Genomic DNA, 21,377 nt, shown 5'->3' on the forward strand with positions numbered 1-21,377 from the left:
CAATTTATATCTTTAAAAAAACGAAACATATGATTTGAAAGTTTATAAATTTTTTCACTGATAAGAGTTTCTTTCCACCAAGTCAAGTCAAGTGCATCGGAGAATTTGTTTACGATTGTGGCATCCTAGTAATTTAAACCACGTTGTCTCGTAAACCTTTCAACAAAGAAAATTACAATGACGCATGAGATTTCAATTGACCGAAATCAGGTTTTAATGTTTTCCCATTAGTATTTTATGAATAAGTGTTTTTCATTCATTTATGTGGAATTTCGATGTAAATACGCTAATGGAGGACCACGTGTTGAGTTTAAATTTAAAAGAGTAACACAAGATCGGGATCATTTGCATTTATTGAAGTGCCCCCTCGGAGCAGACTATTTTGGGGCCGCCCTCTTTGAAAGGGTGATTATGTGCTAAAATTATTTGTTGGGGGCCCCGGGGCAATGCCCTGGTTGCCCCAGCCTAGTTACTAAAATCTTCTGAGAAGAACCTCTTCACCAAAGAACATGTATCTTTATCACATTTATTTAAATATTAATGCTTAAATAATTAAAATATGAATCTATCTCTTATTTACTTCTATTGGTACAGCTTCTATTACATCATTCAAGTTGAAAAGAAATAGTATTCAAAATTGCTTGACATATATCAAAAATATTTGATTTAAATCGAGATACGTAATGATGACATAAATCTTAGTATTTTCTATGTGTAATAATTAAATAAAATTCTGAGAACACCGTCATAAAAAGGAGCCAAAGTTCCAGAAAAATAGAAAAGAAAATGCTTTTGACTGCTAAAATCCTAAAAAAGTTGGCTAGATTCTAATTTTTTTTTGTGATTTGTCCAACCTATAACTTAAACCAGGAGTGCTGAATGTAGTCCATAAGAGTTCATAAAGATGTGCTTTGATTGTGGAACAGATGCTGTATAATCCAGATTTTTGGCTACCTTTTTTTTCACTGCCAAACACATCCAATGCCCTGGACGAAAGTGGCCAAAGCCAAACAGATGCTACAGTCGCCAAGAAAAAAAATTTCCAACATAGTGGTGCAAAACATAACAAAAGTGAAACCAATAATAATAGTATAAATAAAGATTCTCGTACAAACAGTAAAACCTGGATTCTCTTTGAAATAATATACCGATCAGGGCGTAAGTCTCTCTGGGCATCCACACTTTTAAATAATAAACTAAAATAATGATATTTCTTTACGAGACTGAAAACTGAAGGCATGACAAAAGTGCAGAAGTTACGAAAACTAATAAGAATAAATATATCTTAGATTATATATTAATCAAGTTGTAAGAAAATACAACCTGATGCACGGAAAAATAATCCAAAATAATACTAATGACGAGACAATGGAAAATAAAATGACGCTATTTCATATATTACACAAAGCGAGATGCTGTTTGACGAGCTCGAGTTACTGCCACCACCTGGAATGGAAAGATCTAGAAAAGTTACTGCTACCTGGCACCATTATGTCTGCCTTGGTGATCTGAATGATCTCCTGTGGCCTTGTCATTTTTTGTGATGAATTTGCTTATATAGTTGTATTTCTCTGAGTACCCCAAGCTTTTTAATATTGCTGAATGTAATTTCTTAATTTTCATATTAGGTTGTATCAGCCATTGAAGCAGTCCGGTCTCTTCACAAGAAGCATGTGGAGGAAAATGCTGGAAAGAGGCCATTGTTGGAAGAGGTTGATGAAGCAGCGCTACTACTTCAGATTGAGCTGAAGAAAATTCCAGACTTTGCAAATGTTAAAATTATCAAGATGTAAGTCGAGTTCATTTTCACTTTACGTTATTTTATCTTGAGAATTTAAAGTGATGGGAGTGGTTAGGTAGCTAGCCTCTGACTGTGCAGGTCTGGGTTTGAACAGCACCTACTAGAGATAGAAGGCTTCCGCACTCTGCTTGTGACGTCAGTAAGTAGTCTATTTTTCCTACGAATATTCAGGGAAAAAAAATTCCCTGCTCGTGCCAGTATCATCATTGTGAGGGAAAAGAAATGATCGGGCTTAGAATTGACGATTTCTATGCCCCACATCCAATCACAAAGCAGTATTTGTGAGCCAATCAGGAAGATTCTACACCAAAATAAGAAGAAACGAAATAGGATGCTCTGTTTTAAAATGTGGTAAACTTTCTAGGTAGTCTAAATAATGTTTATTTCAAACAGTGCAGAGGCCTTCTATCTCTAGGAGGTGCTGGTTTGAATCCCTGTTTGGACATGGATGTCTACCAACACTAGCAATTCCCTGGACTGGACAGATCAAGATCATTATAAAAAAAAAATAATAACCATTCCAAAATGTAGTTAATCAAAAATCGTTTCAATGCAAGTAGTTTTTTTATAATATGGTCTTTTTATCAAGAGAAACATCCCACACATATTATTAGGGCCAGGATTTCTATGCATTATTTTGAATATTTCAGGAGCAGGGATTTTTTACCCAAGCTATCTGTTCCCTAGCTTTATTTCCCACAATTGATGAATTTAGCAATAATTGGTAATTGTATGTATACCTTTAACATTGTTTTTGACAATGGTGATTTTCCTGTATTGTTCTGGAGGAAATATAGTCAGCCTGTGCATAAAAGTATATTTTTAGCTTTTTTTAGGGCTTGACTATATTTTTTATGGATCATATTCTGTCAGTTTCCCCAGATCATATAAAAATCCTAGCCCTAATTATTACAGCAAAACCACTCTTATAATGGACAGTGACCTCTCAGGTGTGGTCACCCCTCTTTTATGGCCAAATAATAATTTCCCCTTTTGTAATAAAAGTATGTATATTTCGAACCCCTATTTAACTATGCCCCTCCTTTTTACAGGAAATTTCTTTTGTCCCGCTGGTGACCACCAAAGAGAGGTTTTACTGTATTATTATTATATACAGGATGCATAGGTAATGGGATGCGTGATATTTTACTGGCAAACAGTTGATCCTATAGGCGTACTTCAAATTAAAAAAATTTCCCAAATAACGTGCAGTACTCAGATACGTTATTCATATTGCAAGGGGTTGTATAGTTATTAAAATAAAAAAAATTGACTTATATGGACATCCTCTGCCCAAAAACCCAATTAGAAAGTTGTTGCTCTGTCTCTCCTAATGCCAATAACAACAAAATAATCCATCCAGGGTTCGTACGGGTCAGGGAAAAGCTGGAAAAGTCAGGGAAAAATTTTTTTACTCAAAAAAAAGTCAGGGAAAACAGGGAAAATGACCCATTTTTGTTTTAAAACCTGGAAATTTCAGACAACAACCTGGAAAATCGTCATGATTGCCGTTCGATCGGAAAAAAAATCGATCAAAAAAAAAATAAATAAATAGGGGGAAAAAATTCCGTCGGGATAAAAAAGGGAATTCCGATAACATCGTAAATATAATATTTATAATCCGTAAAATATCGCAATATATCGCAAAAACTATACAGTAGAGATACTGCCGAGGAGGAACGAGGATTTTGTAAGTCCGCTTGGAAAAGCGTATTGCTACTACCTTTATCGTAACTCTTTCTAGTGTTTCCAGAAACATCATAACTACGCATCATAGAAAGCGATGATTACAAAGCTGAGTTGCAATAATTTTGTAAGTTGACTTCAGTTAGGAACGGCGGATGACGCACGTGTATATTTTGATTTCCACTTCAGTATTTTTATTTGAAAACGATTTTTTGTGTTGTAAGAAAACTTGTGTGGGCGGATTGTCAGTAGGCTGATGAGATCGAAGCAGTCAAAAACGACCCGTGTAATGCATGGTGGCAGAGCTTTGCGGCAAAACTCGTAACATGGGCAGGTAAGTTATCCAGAACCATGACAAGCATGTGAAATCAGAGGAGTTCAGTGAACACCCGATTGATAAACTTCTCAGTTCCAGCGCTTACACGAGTGCAAGCCAACTGTAAAGAATTTTGTTGCAGTGAAACCAACTACATCTTTGACTAATTATGTCACAAAGGAAACAACTGTAAAGGCTGTGGGCACTGAAATTGCAGAAAAAGGAAAAATCTTTCATTTCTTAATTTTGTTCCATTTTTCTTCTCCATCAGGCGTATTTGAAAAAGCATAAATGCTTGTAAAAAAATCTATGATTATGATGTCATTATGATATTGTAATTAAAATTATTAATTTCATAATTAATATAAATAATTTTATAATTATTTTTTTTGTAAATTTTTATTAATTTATATCAACTTTTTGATTAAAAAAAAACCTGGAATTTTTAGAAAAATTGACTGGAAAACCTGGAAAAGTCAGGGAAATTTTTTTAGGAGAATGAGTATGAACCCTGCCATTTTTCCAAGTGCAATATTCCAATTTGAAAAACAAAGGAAAGTTCGGGAAAAAATAGCGTTGTAAACGCAATTAAACCTCATAATGCTGGTAAAAATGAATATCTCAGTGAATATTGCACCTAGAAACATGGAAGCTTTTTTTGTTGGCCTCAGGAGGGACAGGGCAACAACTTTCTAATTGAGTTACTGAGCACAGTGTCTCTGTTTAAAAAATTAATATTTTAATAACTATACAAAACCGCCTTGCAACATGTGTAGTGACATAACTGACATATATACACATTATTTGGATCCTTTTTTTCGATTGGAAGTACTTCTCTAGGATCCCGAAAAATTCTTATATCTCCCGAATTTTGACCTTGATTGTAAAACCTACTTTTGGGGGGAAAGAATTATCACCAAAGAATTTTTCCTTGAGAAAGACTGTCGTTTTCGTTTTTAATCCCAGAAATGGCATAGGTATAATGTGAATTGCAGCCATTGCATCAAATCGCAAAATATTTTCGAGGGAAAATAAAGACAAAATTTGCATTTATTCCGACATCTGAAATTGGCAAGATGATTTGTATTTGCTTTGACCATGTGTCCCTTTTTAGACCTAATGTCGATTTTTTTTTTGGCATGATATGCTGGGAGTAGTAATGACAAGTAATTTAACCTACTTGTTGGTGATAATTGGCAACTTTGTGGCACTTGACAATGGCAAGCATGATGTCATGTTTTTGCGAAGGGAAAAATCCAGACAATTTTACTTTTTTATAAAAAAGTTCCTACAATTTCCCTTTTTTTTTTTAAATTCTGAGCATTGTTTTTAAACAAATCCCTTTGTATTTTTTATTTTTGTACGGAATTTGGATCAGCACAAAAACCTCCCTAATTCTAAAATCTCCTAATTCCTAATCCCTAATTCACCCTCTTCCAAAGTTGGTAGCTATGAATAAGTTTTAAATTTTACTTGCATAATTTCATTCTGTATATGTGAATATGTTTCAATGCTTTGATATAGATTTTTGATATTATCTTTATTCAATCATTCATATAAAATGGTGTTATTAGTAAAGATATTTTTTTTTATTTCATCTGAAACAGTCCTTTGCCACATTCCCTTCTCTCTGACACCAGCGAGGTTTGTCTTATCACTGGAGATCTAGATAAAAAAGACCGAAAAGCTGATATCGAGCCTACTGTTCTTCATTACAAGGAGCTGCTTAGGAAGAATGGAATCAACTTCATATCCGAAGTGAGAGAATTGTTGAAGTTTTGAATGAATGAGATCAGGGTTTGACAAATCCTATGCACCAAGTTGCTATAGCAGACTTGCCAACTCTCCCGATTTAGGCGGGAAACTGGATTTTTCATCCTTCCTCCCGCTTTCCGGATTTGTTGAAATTTCTCCGGATTTTGGCAGAAAATTAGATTTTACGCGAGCTTTCACGTTGTCGTGGCGTCAATGATTACCGTCCTCATTAGGAAAAACACCCATAGAGGACAGCCGTAGTCATTTCCATCGAGCAGCCTTAAAAAAGTCTCTGTGACCGCATTTAAGCAACTGGCAAAGACGCGACTTCATTTTCGTAGCGTTTATGGGCAATCATTTATCAGGGGCATGACATTGGTTGCCGAAATTCCTGTATAATCATTATTGTATTCCATTAACAGCCGTGCGGTAAACACGTTTTTTCGTCGGCAGCTTTGTAATTTGAATTTTTTTTAATTGTTTATTCCGATTAAACATATTCAGAAAGAAAATATAAAACTTTAAGCTAAATATAAAGCTTTTAAGAGTTCATTTACCCAAGATTATCAATCACTGATAGCATCTACGAAAGGAAACACCTATACTGTATGAACAGTATGTAGGTGTGATTTCTCTATTCTGCATGGAAAGACTGACATGGAATTATATTCTGCTTAGGGGCAATGCAGAACCTGCCTTGGGAGAGGGGAAATGTAACTTTTTCTTAATTGATTTTAAAAAAAAAAAATTTATGAACTTTTTTTACCCCTCCTCGAGACAATTTCTGGATTTCAAAAGTTGGCACATCTGCTATAGTGACTAAAAAATTGGTATTGGCACCTACAATTTTCTATGTGTGATAGTCATGCATTCGCATTCTGGCATTTACCGATTCGTTAGAGATTCAGCAGAAGAATGTGTACGAGATGCTTATACGGTTAAGCAGTTTTAGAAATTCTCATAACAATCTAGAAAACACATTTTTTTTCTCCATTTTCTTAAGATCCTTCCTGAAATTGTTCTGCAATTTTCAGTACATTCTGCTTTGGGACTTCAAGCCATTCTTCCCTGCAAAAAATCTTTACATGGAGCAGACTCTTCTCACAAAGCACAAAAATTCTAGCATTTCCCATTTCATCTCATGTACAGAAACATGAACGCATGAAATACATTCCTCAGACATCATAAATACAGCGATATTTGATCGGCTAAAGAAAATGATTTGTTCCATAATCACATTGGTTAGCAAAAATGTAATATCCTATAGTTTTCTATAGAAAATTGTTTGATTTGTTCCATTTCAAAATTTAAAAATAAGTTCTTTAAAACACCAAGGAATGCTATAAAAAAGACAAACTGATTGAAGGCTAAAATCAACAGCTTTAAAATTGAATGAATGAGAATCTACAGGAAGGTGAGATTCTGAAGATCTTTTTATTTTCCAGTAATGTACAAGCACAGTATTTTTCAGTACCTCAACACCAGCTTTAGTCTACCAAATATGGTGTTAACACAACCCGATTGTGTTCGTTGGTATCCTCTATTCATTTGTGATTTGGTCAGCTCATTTCTGTGTCTGATATATTGCGGATAAAAAAAGATAGGTTCCTAGAATGTACAGACTATTCAGTTCAATGCTCAGAGTCTTGCACTAAAATAATGCGTGCTCTGAAAACATTTGCTCCTTTTTTTTCTCAATGTATTTCTATTTAGCTGAATCTTTCATTTTACATGAAATGCTTCAAAAAATTTCAGAAAGCATGGGTCTCTGTCCAGCCAAAATTTGGGTCAGTTTTCTGGACCCTTCACAAAATTCTGGATCTGAAAAAGACCTTTTGCGAAATTCTGAATCTAGAAAACCACCCTTCACAAAATACAAATTAAGAAAATTGGCCTTTCATTTCTTTTGTGGTTATTTAATTAGATTATTTTGCTTCCCTCAAAATTAATTACCCTTTTTACAAAAACAGGACCCTACAAAAAAAGTCTGGACAGACCCCCTGGAAAGAAAACTGTAGGTACATCTGGTCTCTCTGGGCGGTCATGTCTCTGTCTGTCTGTCTGTCTGTAGGTACATCTGGACAAAGATTCCAAGGAAAACAAGAATTAATTGGGCTCGAGTGACAGTAATTCTGATGTGTGTGTGTGTGATGATTGACGCTAAAATTCAGCTCATGGGGTGACTGTTTTCTATAAGCGCATGCATCCATACTAACAAAAATAATCACTAGCCTGAGCAGGAAAATCATGGAAAAAATTTTGTAAACCGAGCCATTCATTAGCAGAGGTATCATTTTATGTGGTGCGTGTGTGCATGCAGGGCTGCAACTAGGGGAAGGCTGAAGGGTCTGATGCTCCGGACCCTGGACCAGGAAGTGCCCTGAGTTTCTGTTCAAAATTATGTGGAGGAGGGCACTAAAATTAATACTGGCCCCTGGGTGACAGAGTAAATCTTTGTGTCTAGTTACAACTCTGTGTGCGGGTTAGTAGTAGTAGTATTGAATTATGTGTTCTGCAACTATCATAATTGATGTTTTTATTATTTGTAACTTAATATGAGACCATGGGAGAGACAGTTTTTTTTAATATAAACAACGAAAATGTTAAAAAATGTATGTGATTTTAATATTAAAAATTGATATCATGCATCTGAGAAAATGTTACACATATCTTTAATATTACCTTTTCCTCTCTCTTTGGTATTGGAAGGTTGTGCCTCTAAGACAACTTAGAACAGATTATAAGCCTCACGAAGCAAAGAGACAGTTGGCAGCTGCTTATGATTATTTTCTTGCTGAAGATAAAATAGCTGCTTATTTACCTAAAGTTCTTGGGAAATCATTTTTCAAGAAACGAAGGTGAGTGATATTGCTATTGTTGATCCCATTTTTTAAATTACAGAGTGTAACCTTTCCCATTATACTACAGGTGTCTAGAAATTTAGTTTGCTCTTGCAGTATAAAAGAATTATTAATAGTTTATTTCCATTATTATATTTATTTTTTCCGTGTAATTTTCAGGTTTCCCCAGCAAGTCAACTTGAAGAGTACAAAGTTAAAGAAGGAACTGCAAAATGCCTTATCAAACACCCGATTGTTTGTTACAGGACGTGGCAACACATGGTAAATAACTGTTAGAAATTCTGTTGTTAAAATTTTTTCTGCCCGTCTCACAGTTGTTGAATTATATCGTTACTATTTCATCATTTTATGATTTTGCACTTTGAACCTCTAACTGTGGAGGCTACTGTGTACCAGATTGACATCAGAGGAGGTCTTCCCGAATTGGCATTTTGGACAATGAAAATCTCAATACAGGGCTCCCAGCAACCCAGAAAGTCAGGGGGAAATGTTAAATGTTTGGCGAAAGTAACGGAGATATGCAAATATTTTATAAAATGCAGGAAAAATTTAAGTGGAGGGAAAAATACAAACTAGAAAAACAAAAATTTTAAATTTGGAAAAGTAGGATTTCATATTACGTTTCTTTCAGAGTTTTATTCAGGGAAATGATCAAGCAGATTTTGCTGGGAACCCTGCAATAGCGTGTGATGAAAAATCACAATATACAGTCAAAACACAATAAGTTGAATGTACAGCACCCAACAAAAAACTTTTAGTTTTAGTGTTAGTTTGACTCATCGGAAATTCCTATTTCAGCATGAGGAAAAAATTAAGATTAGTAAAAAATTTAAAATTACTGAAGGTGAAGAAATTTGAAAAGTTGGTCTAATTTAATCATATTTCATTATTGAATAAGAATATTTAGAAATAAACTGGACTTACTGTATTATGGAAATGGATGCAAACATAATGCTCGTGTAAATGAAACAAATTATAAATAAAGCGTATGCAAGATAATTTCTAACAGATGTAGTTGTTATTGACTGTCTCTCTGTAACAGAACAGTTCTGAAGTGCGTAACAAACATTTATTAAATACTCCCATGTAGTTTGAGGTCAGAAAATAGGAATAAAAGCTGGCTTTGGTATAAAAAATATATTTTTATGGTGGGGGGGGGGGGAGACTGCATTTATAGAGCTCCAGCCTATCCCTGGCTTTTCTGTTATCATGCCCACCCTTCTTCCACATTAGGCCAGATAGTCTGGAGTTGACTGTATATTTAGAAATGCAATCATATAAAATAAATCAACCTTCACTTTATCTGTGAAAAGAATCGTAGCTGATGTGAGGAAGACAGTTGTACAACGTATCATGTGAAGCAGAATGTTTCTCATGGGGATATGCGAGTGTTTCTATGTGTGTGTGTGTGTGATTACGGAACAAATTATTCTCGCAATCTGAAGTTCCATTGAATATAAAGAGGTGGTGCCATCGATATGAAAACTAAATGAAAATGTTTATAGCGGAATTAAAATTAAGAATTTAACGGGGACACAGCCCTTGCCCTTCTTCTTTTCAGACCTTATCAGTCCATTAAATTAGGTGTCCCCGGTGTGAGGTTCTTTTTGTCTTTACCGGACAAGGCGACTTATTTTATGTTGATTTTATTATCTTACGTAATGTTGTGTCAATATCTGGATCTTTATTTTAAAAAGTCTGCAGCATTCATAGTTATTTCACTGACCATTATTGTTTCTGTTTAGTTGCTTGAAAGTTGCGCAACTTGATTGGGAAACAGAAAATATCATAGACAATATAATGAAAACCATAAATGTTCTTCATCAGAAGCTTCCAGGTTCTACTCCAAACATTGATGGTCTGTATTTGAAAACAGAAAAATCAAAGGCTCTGCCATTATATGTGTCTTTCGGTGAGAATTTTCTTTTCTTTATATAGTAGTGGTTGCATTATATGTTACAGTCCAAGTCTTTAAATTATAACATCTTCACTGCAAGGCCTGTCACTTCAGGCATTGCAGGCTTCAGACATAAATCGTAAAATATACTTATATATGTGAACATTTCATTTTCTCTTTTGAAAAACTTGATTATATTTGTTGTGATTATATTTAAGTGCAGCTTGTTTTCTGAAAAGCAAAAATCATTTACATCATTCTAGAGAATGAAGAAGCTTCATCTTCAACAAACAAAAACATAGCCTATTGAGGATTCGAATACAAACTAGTGCCAGACTAGCTTTTACCCACGGCTTTGCTCACATGGATTTAGTAATCTGAAAATTGCTCTGTGATGATTCTCTCCCCCCCCCCCCCCACACACACACACACATATAACATTTAAGCCCCTCATGTTCCCCTTGGGAGTTAAAAATTTTACAAAATCCTATCGTAGTGTGTCTATACAATGTAAAGCTCACCAAATTTTGTACTTATAGCTTCAGCAGTATGCGCTCAGCTATGACTGCCACATATAACATTTGAACACGCCCCTCCCCTTATGACCCCCCCCCCCCCCCAGATGTTAAATTTTGAAAAATCCCTTCATAGTGAGTCTCAATTACAAAATAAAAATACAGATTAAATTTCACATTTATAGCTTCAGCAGTTTCGGCTCAGTGATCATAAATGCAATCTATATTTGGGTGAACTTCCTTAGGAGTTGAATTTTGAAAACCACTTCTTAGTGAGTACTTACATCATAAAATTAGACCACTAATATTTCATATCAGTTTCAATATTTCAATTATTGTATGCTCATACTGAGTTGGCCTCTGGCCTTGGTACGTGAAGGAAGGGTTCATTTTCCAAGGAGGGAAAAATGGGAAAAACTCTCTAAAATAGCGCAGAAGATGCCAATGGAAAATACCAACCTGCTGCTTTTCCCTGTGGCCTTTTTACCAAAAGGAGATAAATGGAATCGCCCATCGTGATGTTTCATGATGTAGCCAAAGGCCAACTCAGCGTGGGTGTACAATATTTGTGATTTCATATATATATAGTTTGAGTGGTTTCGGCTCATCATGATTTCTATACATAACCTTTGAACACCCCCCCCCCCCTTATGGACTTCTTAGGGGGGTCCAATTTTGAAAAACCCTTTCTTAGCAAGTCAAAGACAATTGGCCAAATTTCACATTTATAGTTTCAGTGATTTCAGCTCTGTGATAATAAATCAGTCGGTCAGTCAGGGCATGTTATTTTTTATATATAGATTACTTAAATATTTCTTCTCAAGGCTAATGATGTGGGTGATAAATTTTTTTCACTGGTCAATTCCACAGATCTCTTGGAAATACATAACATTATTTATTTATAAAAGAACCAGGGCTCCCACTCGTCCTACTTTTCCTACTTTCTGGTAAAATGTCCTACTTTTCTACCAAATCCTATCGACAAAATTTGTGTAATTGATTTTAATTGAGCAGGATATCATTGATATATTGCCAAATATTACAAATGTTGGAGGATGCAGTTAATGATTCTGCCAAAGCAGAAAATTCTATCACTTTCACAGGTAATTGGGGGTTGTATGTGGACCATTTGGTTTATTAAGTTTTCATTTGCTTAGTTTGAGGGTTCAACAAGTATAGTAGTCATTAAAAACTTCTGTCTGAATGGAAAAATAATTTTGTATTTATTACTTTTATTTTGCTGTGCATTGTCGAAGAGAGTTGACGAGCTCTACACTTTGGAAGACTCCAAAAAGAATGTAATATATGTGAGGGGAGAGAGCAACAAATTATCTGTGGTTGCTAGTGCAGTTTTAGCCGAAAATTGGTTTTGTAACCAAGTCATTTATCATTTTGCTTTGGCTTGAGTCAATCTTATAGGAAACTGAAATAGTGCTATGAAAAAAAAAGTTAATTCAAAATTTGAATTTTTTTTATTTTGCAAAAATAAAATTTTTTTAGGGATTTTTTTCCATTATGCCATGATTATGTTGTCTAAGGGGATTACCATCCCCCATCTTACTTTTTATTCCTGCGTTTTCCTACTTTTTCTCATTTTTGAGTGGGAGCCGTGAAGAACATTATGACTGTATATATGAATATTGTATTACATATTAGTCATAGTCATTAACATTTCTGTTTTAATTTAATTTTTTAATAATGTTTTTAATTTAATTTTAACATTTCATTTTAATCCACACTGTGATTCACATTAGTGATTCATTTCCCATCATTGGTGATTTTAGCAATATTTGAAACTTAGCTCACTTTTAGGCATCATATTTAGCAAATGTCAATTGCTCCCATACTTAAAATCCTAATTTCCCACATTTTTCTGAGAAAAAATAGTGTGCCTTAGATTGACTGAGAACAAGTATTTTCTTTATGAATTTATTATCCAGGAAAGCATGAATGAGAATTTTTCAATAAAGAAACAAAAAATTAGAACAATCTGGTTTCTCTGATTAGAAGATTTTTAATAAGGCTAAAAAATCTTAAGCATCTGCACCAATGCCACCATATTGCACTTGAAAGCTTTATTACTCCACGTCTAAATTTAAATTTTTTTTCATAGCTCTGTTGCCATTCTTTCCATTTGATTTTCCCTGTGCACCCCCCCCCCCTCAGGATATCCCAGTACTTTCTTTTTACTGCCTGCTATAGTAAATCCTGAATTTTTTTCGAGCTTTCACCATAGCATGGAAGCCAGAGCTGTGAACTTGCAGGATTTATCCTGGCAATGCCAGTTTTCACAACATTCACTTTTCTTGTTAGATTATGAATTCATATAGCCAGTTTTAAATATTATTGCCATCAACATAAAAGGAATAAAAACTTGGACCATATTCATCGCAAAAATTCCAGAAAATCAAGATCTATATACTGGAAAATGTGGCGCATCAATTTTTGTGGGTAAAATTCACAATTTATTGCTAAAAATGCGGATAGGCTGGCCATTGAAGGTTTCTATGAATCTGTTAATTAGAATGATTTCATGAAAACAAAAATTTTCAACACAACTGAAATTCCAAGTAAATATCTGAAATTCACGGAAGCATCTGTGAATTGACTGGACGTTTCTTCAGAACTGTTAGTCGCAAAATAATAGCGTAAAATATGGTTAATGCGGTCAACATATGTATTAATTTTTATTATGCCCATAAAAAAACATTTAAAAGTACGTCTGCCAGACTTTTGTAAGAAAGTTACAATATTTTCACCTAGACGTTGGTAGGTCTGGGAAGCCTACATAATGAGTAATTATAGTATAGTAAAACCTCTTTTTTACACACACCAATGGGACAAAAAAATTGTCCCTAAAGAAAGGATGTCCCCGTTAATCAGGGATTTGAAGAAAAAAAATTATTTTATGGGATAATAATTATTTGGTCCTAAAAGATAGAGGTGACTGTGTGTTAAAACATTGTTAGGTACATTTATGGGGTTTTTTTTTACAATCTGCCACTTAGGCACGGGGGTCATATAAAAGTATGTATATAGCAGACTTGCGGTGGAGAGCTGGTGTTGTATAAATACGGGTTCATCATCATCATCATTTGGCGTCCCATAGGGGAAGAGCTTAGGCAAATTTTGCCCATTGCTCTAGCACCAAGTGGTTCAACATGAGTTGTAGGTCATGTAAGAATGAAGAAAGATATTATTCTGTGGAAATACCCAGAGTTTGGTGACTGCTCCGGGGACGAGAGTTATGGTGTCTATTACCACATTGTATTGGGTCTCTGTATGGGACATTAAGGAGAACCGCAACCAGTAAAGCCATGTCAGAGAATTTGAGGCTGCTCCTGTCTGCGGTGCCCTTTTAGAAAAGGAGCAGAGAAGGTCTCAGGGATATGGCTGAGAACTCAACATGAGGTTATTAAATAGTAATGCATGAAAGTTCAAGTTAAAGCAGAATTGAAACTCACCATGAATTTAGGTGTTTAGTGTAATTTAGAAAATTTACCAAGTTGTAAATGCTGGGAGCATTCACAACTTCACTTAGAGTCACCTGATGATCACCGAAGTAGTTCCTTCTCGGGATGGAGAAGGCGGGACATCGTCCCACATAGTGGAGTGGAGTTTCGTCTTCTTCTCCACACGCAGGACAAATAGGTGAATCTGTATAACTACAGTTGTGTAGGTGTTTCGCTAGGTTAGCATGACCAGTGATGATCTGTATAACCTGTCGAATTTGTTTCCTGTTCAATGAGATAAGTTTTTTAGCAATATTCGGATGGGTTCCCAAGGCCAGCTTGGCCTGTCTGCAGTCCTGCCTTGAGTTCCATTGCCGCATGTGTTTGTCTTCTATCCATTGTTTGACATCTCCTTTGATGGTTGACATCGAAACAGGATAGAAAGGTTCAGGACCAGATAGCTTCATGTTCGCTGCCTCTTTGGCTATCTGGTCTGCGAGTTCATTTCCCTGGAAATTTACGTGACCAGGAACCCAGTAAAGGTTGATGTTGTTGCTCAATGCGGCCAAGTTATTCAGCATGTCAGTGCAGTATTTTACACACAGTTGAAACTTGAGGAAGTTGTCAAGAGCCAATAGTGCTGCTTGGCTGTCAGAGAAGATAACAATTTGTTTTCCATGATACCCTTTGGTAATCAGACTTTCAGCCAGTATGGCTATTGCTAATACTTCAGCTTGAAAGACCGTCGACGTTTTGCCTAGATACAAATGTATCTTATGGTAGTCGTGATCCACTCCAAAGATGCGGAAAATTGCTCCAGCCCCAGTATCAGTAATCCTAGAGCCATCGGTGTAACATTCAATAACTCCTGTTGAGATGCTATCAATTATGTGGGCAACTTCATTTCTCCTGAGTATGTGGATAGTGAAGCATTTAGTAAAATTTTTTGTTTTGGAACAGGAGTCTTTTGGCATTAGTAGAGAGGGTATCTCCGCTTTTCCCAGTAGACAGCTGTCAAGATGATTCTTGAAAGAAGGTTTGTATCCCATATATGGTCGATTGCACCATGTACCATTTCTTTCCATCCTATACATAGTTTTAAACGCTTCTCCTTGTAGGTACCATCTCAGAGGTGGTATCTTAAGAGTAGTTTCAAGGGCGATGGAGGGAGAGCTGGGTAAGGCTCCCGTGATAAGAATGCAAGCTAGTCTTTGCACTTTTTGCAAGACAGTTTCATAAGAGGTCTTTGATAACACCTGGTGCCATACCACACAACCATAGCTCAGCATTGGGCGTGCTATGGCAGTATAAATCCACTGAGTGGTTTTAGGGTTTAAACCCCAGGCTTTACCAATAATTCTTTTGCACAGCATAAGTATATTAGTGGCCCGTTTAGCTCGTTCATGAATATGGGATTTCCAGGAGAGCTTAGAATCCAAGTGACATCCAAGGTATTTCACTCTGTCACATATGGTTAATTCTTGTCCCTTGAGGGTTAAGTTTCCAATTTCCCATTTTCTGTTCCATGTGAAAATCACAATTCTGGTTTTTTCCGTGGAAAATGTTAGTTGGTGTTTGTCACCCCATCTGCTGACAGAGTTTAAAATTTGTTGAGCAAGAATCCTCATTGTGGATAAATCATGCCCTTGAATGAGCACGACTAAGTCGTCTGCATATGCCTGTGTATACCCTGGTCCTTTCATTAGATCAGAGATCAGGGAGCTGAAGACCATGTTCCATAGAAAGGGAGAAAGGATTCCTCCTTGCGGACATCCTCTTCTGATAGCTCTTTCAGCTTGGGCATCAAGAACATGAGCAGTGATTGTTCGGTTCCTGAGCATATGATCAATCCATCTAGTTAACATAGGTGGAATGTTAAAATCTATTAGTGCCTTACATACAGAGTCAAAAGTAACGTTGTCAAAGGCTCCAACGATGTCCAGAAAAATACCAACAGCAAATTGTCCATTGATAATTGTGTTTTCAATTCTCCAAATCAGTTGATGAAGAGCAGAGTCAGTGGAAAACCCTGTATTAAAACCATGCTGGTTCACATTAATCTTACCCATTAAGAGAGGAATCTCTTGAAGATGCCAGAGTATCAGTTTTTCCAGTAACTTTAACTGGAAAGAAGATAATGTAATCATTCTGAAGGATGATGATTTATAATAGGTGTCTTTTCCTGGTTTTGGTAGGAAGACACCTCTGGAGCTCTTCCATACTTTTGGTATATATCCCAAAACTAGGCTGGCTTTGAAGAGGCGAATCAGCTCAATGCCTATAACTTTCCATCCTTTTTGTAAAAAGATAGGATATATTCCATCTGTGCCTGGTGACTTGAAGGGAGAAAATCCCCTCAAGGCTTCGGTACATTTGTCATATTCAACTATCATGTTGGCTATTGAGGTGTCTACTGGTTCCAGGATGGGCGTAGCCTGTACACCACAGTCTGGTTCCGTTGGTCCACCTAGGTGATAGTCCAGAAGACATTCCAGCGTCTCCACTGGGCTGGCAGTATAGTTACCATCTGGTCGTTCTATAACATTAATTTTATCATAGGAATTGTTCTTGATCAATTTGGTAACCTTGGCAGTTTCTGACAGTGAATTCATCTCTGTACAGAACTTCTTCCAAGAACTATTTTTCACTTTTCTGATTTCTTTCTTGAACTTTCGTTGGACTTCCTTATAGTAAGTCCAATTTGATTCAAGTTTAGTCCTAACAGCCTTCCTGTGTGCCTTCCTCGTTTCTTTACGGAGGAGTTCAAGATCTTTAGTCCACCAATTTTTTGAGTAGACTTTAGATTTGTCAGGCTTGAGTGGACACGCCTGATTCGCTGAGTTCCTGATCACCTCTGTCAGAATGGCAGCATGGTGATCCAAGTCATCTACTGTTAAGATCTCGTCACAGGGGTTGGCGAGAGTGTTGAGCTGGCTTTCCAGGTTTCTATTAAAAAGATCCCAGTTTGTGTTCTTAAAATTCCGAAAAAAAGTGGGAGTAAATGTTGCTTCGTAGTAGAAGTTTATGAACATATGATCAGATAAGGAGGGTTCATCACTGACCCTCCATCTCTTGATCGTGTTTGCAATATCTATTGAGACCAGGGTCAGATCAATAACTTCTTCCCGATTACATGTACGGAAAGTCGGTGTGTGCCCCTGGTTAGCCCAAACCAGATTGGTTTTCATGAGGAGCTCCAGTAATGTTTCTCCTCTTTGATTTATGTCTGAGCTGCCCCACGCTGTGTGGTGAGCATTGGCATCACATCCAAATATCATACTTATATTGTGATGTTCGCAGTATTCCACCAGTTCACAGAACATTTGCGGAATTTTGAGATCATAGGCCATATAGACTGAGCAGATCATAATAAGGCGATTCTTGTTTAGTCCCTTGCCCTTAATCAGAACTGCAACAACGTCTTCTGATGTGAATTGTGGCAGTGCCCAGGCATGGATACTTTTGGCAAGGTATACACATGCTCTTGGATGAAACCCCGTTCCTTTCTTAACGAAGAGTTGGGAGTTGGGTAGACGGCCCATAATCATCCCGTTTCTGACCCATGGTTCTTGAATCAGAGCTACAAAATGATTATGGTTGCGAAAAGAAGCTGCAAGGTATAAATACGGGTTACTGTAAGTGCATATATTGTTTGTATCGCTTATACATCGATAGTACTATGCAGATATAAGCATTTCCAGAACAATAGATTAGGTTTGGAGCGACGTGCTGATTGAAGATAATGAACGAAGTGTTATTTTCTTTTTATTATATTTTATTTTCCTTTATTTTTTATTTTTACTTCACTATTCTACATTTATCTATTTAAAAAATGTTTTTTTGAGGTAATCATAGAGTGTAAAATATAAAAAGTTTTTTTTAAAAAAACGAAGTACTCAATTTATAGCAATTTTACTGAATGATTTAATTCCTGTGAAAGTCGCGAAAAAATGCCTGCTACACGCATGCATATGTGGTGCAATATACATTGTGTTGTGAGTACAATCTTAGTGATTAGGCAAAAAAAAAAAATTTTGATGAGAAAAATTGGTTTTTATTTTCATCTTCAAGGCCGAATTGTTTGCTTTTTTATCGATGCCCAAAATTAAATGGGAAAAAGGGCTTCCGTTTCTTTCTGCATTTTCCCAATATATCCTACAATTAAGGGGTTGAAATTTTTAATTTAATGTGTTTTTATGTAATGTATTTTTATTTTCATCCCATAATGTTATTTTTCAGAGAGTGGAAATGATGTCAAACTGCCGAAGGAAGCTGAACCTGAAAGTGTAGAGCCTGAAGAAATTTCGACTTTATCAGGAGCCAAGGTCAAAGTATATCCAAACGGTTACATTACACTTGTTCCAAACAAGGATGATTCATCTGGCAGCGATTCTGAAGTTGAAAAAACTTTATCCGAAGATAGGAAAAGAAAAAGCAAAATGATGTTCCGCATTAACAAAAGAAAAAAAATAGCATATCAAAAAAAGATGGCATATCAGAAAAAAAAAGCAACGCAATAAGGTTGGCTTCTTCAACGAAATAATTTTTTTTCTGATGTATGAATAATTTTTTTGTTTATGTGAATACATTTGTGAGAATATTTCATGAAGAAAATAGGCTGACATTTTATTCTAGTTTTACTATATTTCTTAATCTGTCTGCCACAGCATTTATGTTTTCAAAAACATAATTTTAAAGTCTTGTCTCCACCGGGACTCGAAACTCAGGTCCTTTGCATACCGGGCGAGCATGCTACCATCTACACTACTGGAGACACAACCCTGCCTTGCATATGTTGCGCACTGTGGTGTGAGGCACTAAAGTAAAGGCAGTAGTGGCCTCTCTTAAAACTTTCAGAATAGCCAACTTTCAAGAAATTAGACTATCAAAATTAGAGGACAGTGACATAACTAGGAAGTCCCCCCAAATTTCTCCTCAATCTCTCGAATTTTTACCCTAATGCAGGGCTCCCACTCAAAAAATGAAAAAAAGTAGGAAAACGCAAGAATAAAAAGTAGGATGGGAGAGGGTAACCCCCTTAGACAACATAATCATGGCATAATGGAAAAAAATCCCTAAAAAAAATTTTTTTTTGCAAAAAAAAAAAATTCAAATTTTGAATTAACTTTTTTTTCATAGCACTATTTCAGTTTCCTATAAGATTGACTCAAGCCAAAGCAAAATGATAAATGACTTGGTTACAAAACCAATTTTTGGCCAAAACAGTGTACTAGCAACCGCAGATAATTCTTTGCTGTCTCTCCTCATATATATTAAATTCTTTTTTTTTGGAGTCTCCAAAGTGCAGAGCTCGTCAACTCTCTTTGACAAGGCACAGCAAATTTTGAAGGTGTACGTTTTTTAAGAATGACGCTCCTTCGAGACCACTTTCAAAAGCACAGTGCAAAATGTGTAGATTGCAAGATCTGATGTAAATAAGCCAAGGTGAACCTGTTTTACTGCGTTATCCATCATTTTTTAAAGGGATTTGTTCACATTTTCCTGTTCAATGCCAGTGTAATCATTTTTGACAAACGAAGCACTTCCAGTTCTAGCTCTTTGCTGAGCATTGTAAATATTGTTTATGCCTTTTCATGCCTTAAAAATACAGAAGACAACTGAATGCTATTGGGTAGCACCAGAATCACCAAACCTAGAATAGGCCTATGTATCCAACTGCTTTGAAATGCAAACTGTTGTTTCACCTATTTGCACCGTAATTTTGAATGTTAGTTACTGTCCAAGACCACGAAGTAATAAATACAAAATTATTTTTCCCATCCAGACAGAAGTTTTTAATTACTACTATACTTGTTGAACCCTCAAACTGAGCAAATGAAAAATTAATCAACCAACTGGTCCACATACACCCCCCCCCCCCAAATAACCTTAAAAATGATAAAATTTCTGCTTTGGCAGAATCATTAATTGCATTCTTCAACATTTGTAATATTTGGCAATATATCAATGATTTTCTGCTCAATTAAAATCAATTACACAAATTTTGTCGATAGGATTTGGTAAAAAAAAGTAGGAAAAATCAGACAAAAGTAGGACGAGTGGGAGCCCTGCCTAATGGATAAGATTATTATTGGGGGAAAAATAATCCCCAAGAAATTTACCAGGGAAAGAATGTCTGTTGCCTCTCTGATTCACCCCCCCCCCCCCCATTTGACAATTTTTTTGAATATGCGTAGGTGCCAATTCCCAGATTTGAAAAATCTGTAGTTTATCACAGGATGAAATATTACATTGAAGAAGAAAACCATGTAATACCAATAAGAGGGAAAACATGATTTTTTTGGGATTACACAGGATGGCTGTATGACCCGTTTTACCCGAGACGTTTCTGTATTTTTTGATCAGACTTTTTTAAAACATGTTCCTTTTTTCCGTATTTTCAATGAAGCCTATTTGAAATTTTTTATCCTTCACTAAAATCAAAATTTTATAATATTGTAAATTTATAATAAGACTATATAACAATATTGTAATACATATTTGTCACAATTAACGTTTTTCGTAGAATTCATTTTAATGCATTTGAAGTAACACTTCATTTACTGCCATTGCTGATTTCAGCAATTATTAGCAACTTCACTCAATTCTAGCATCATATTGGGTAACTATTACCAATTTCCCATATTTTCTCAGAAAAAATATAGTCAGCATGTGATTGTAAGGACTGAAAAGGTGTTTTCTTTTGGGATTTTTCTATAGAGACAAAAAATTTGGAAGAATCTGGTTTCCGACCAGAAGATTTCAATAAGGCTAAAATATATTGGAAGGCTTCCAGGTAAATCAGAAACATTGGTACCTATGCATACCGTCACATTATAATGAAAATCTCGTTCATGGAAGCTGTAATAGGTGAGATGTCGTGTTCTCATTCTAAAACTGCCAAAAAGTCATTTTGAAAAAGAAATTTATGTACGAGGTTTTCATTATAAGATATGGTTTTTTTTTTTAATATTCTTTTTGATGCAGTTTTGGATTGTCATCAGAATCTTTGGTTATTCTTTCATGTGGTAGTTCTGTTGAGAACTCTATTGTAATTTCATTTTTAAAAAATCCCTACTTTGTTCACAAAAATC

At 35.6% G+C, this 21,377-nt stretch overlaps 1 protein-coding gene across 1 annotated transcript; it reads left to right on the plus strand.

The window, feature by feature from the left end:
• Nucleotides 1-81: 81 nt before the first annotated feature.
• Nucleotides 82-20,814, plus strand: LOC149090250 (ribosomal L1 domain-containing protein 1-like). Its single transcript, XM_089233366.1, has 7 exons — nucleotides 82-210; nucleotides 1,629-1,789; nucleotides 5,411-5,561; nucleotides 8,268-8,416; nucleotides 8,579-8,680; nucleotides 10,165-10,331; nucleotides 18,523-20,814. The coding sequence occupies exons 1-7, from the start codon at nucleotides 178-180 to the stop codon at nucleotides 18,801-18,803; spliced, it is 1,044 nt and encodes a 347-aa protein (XP_089089492.1). The 5' UTR covers nucleotides 82-177; the 3' UTR covers nucleotides 18,804-20,814.
• The last annotated feature ends 563 nt before the right edge of the window (nucleotides 20,815-21,377 follow it).

Source organism: Pholcus phalangioides, unplaced genomic scaffold (assembly GCF_987345545.1).
Source record: "Pholcus phalangioides strain wild (caught in Gottingen) unplaced genomic scaffold, Ppha-v1.0 ptg000001l_1, whole genome shotgun sequence".
Taxonomy (NCBI): Eukaryota; Metazoa; Arthropoda; class Arachnida; order Araneae; family Pholcidae; genus Pholcus; species Pholcus phalangioides.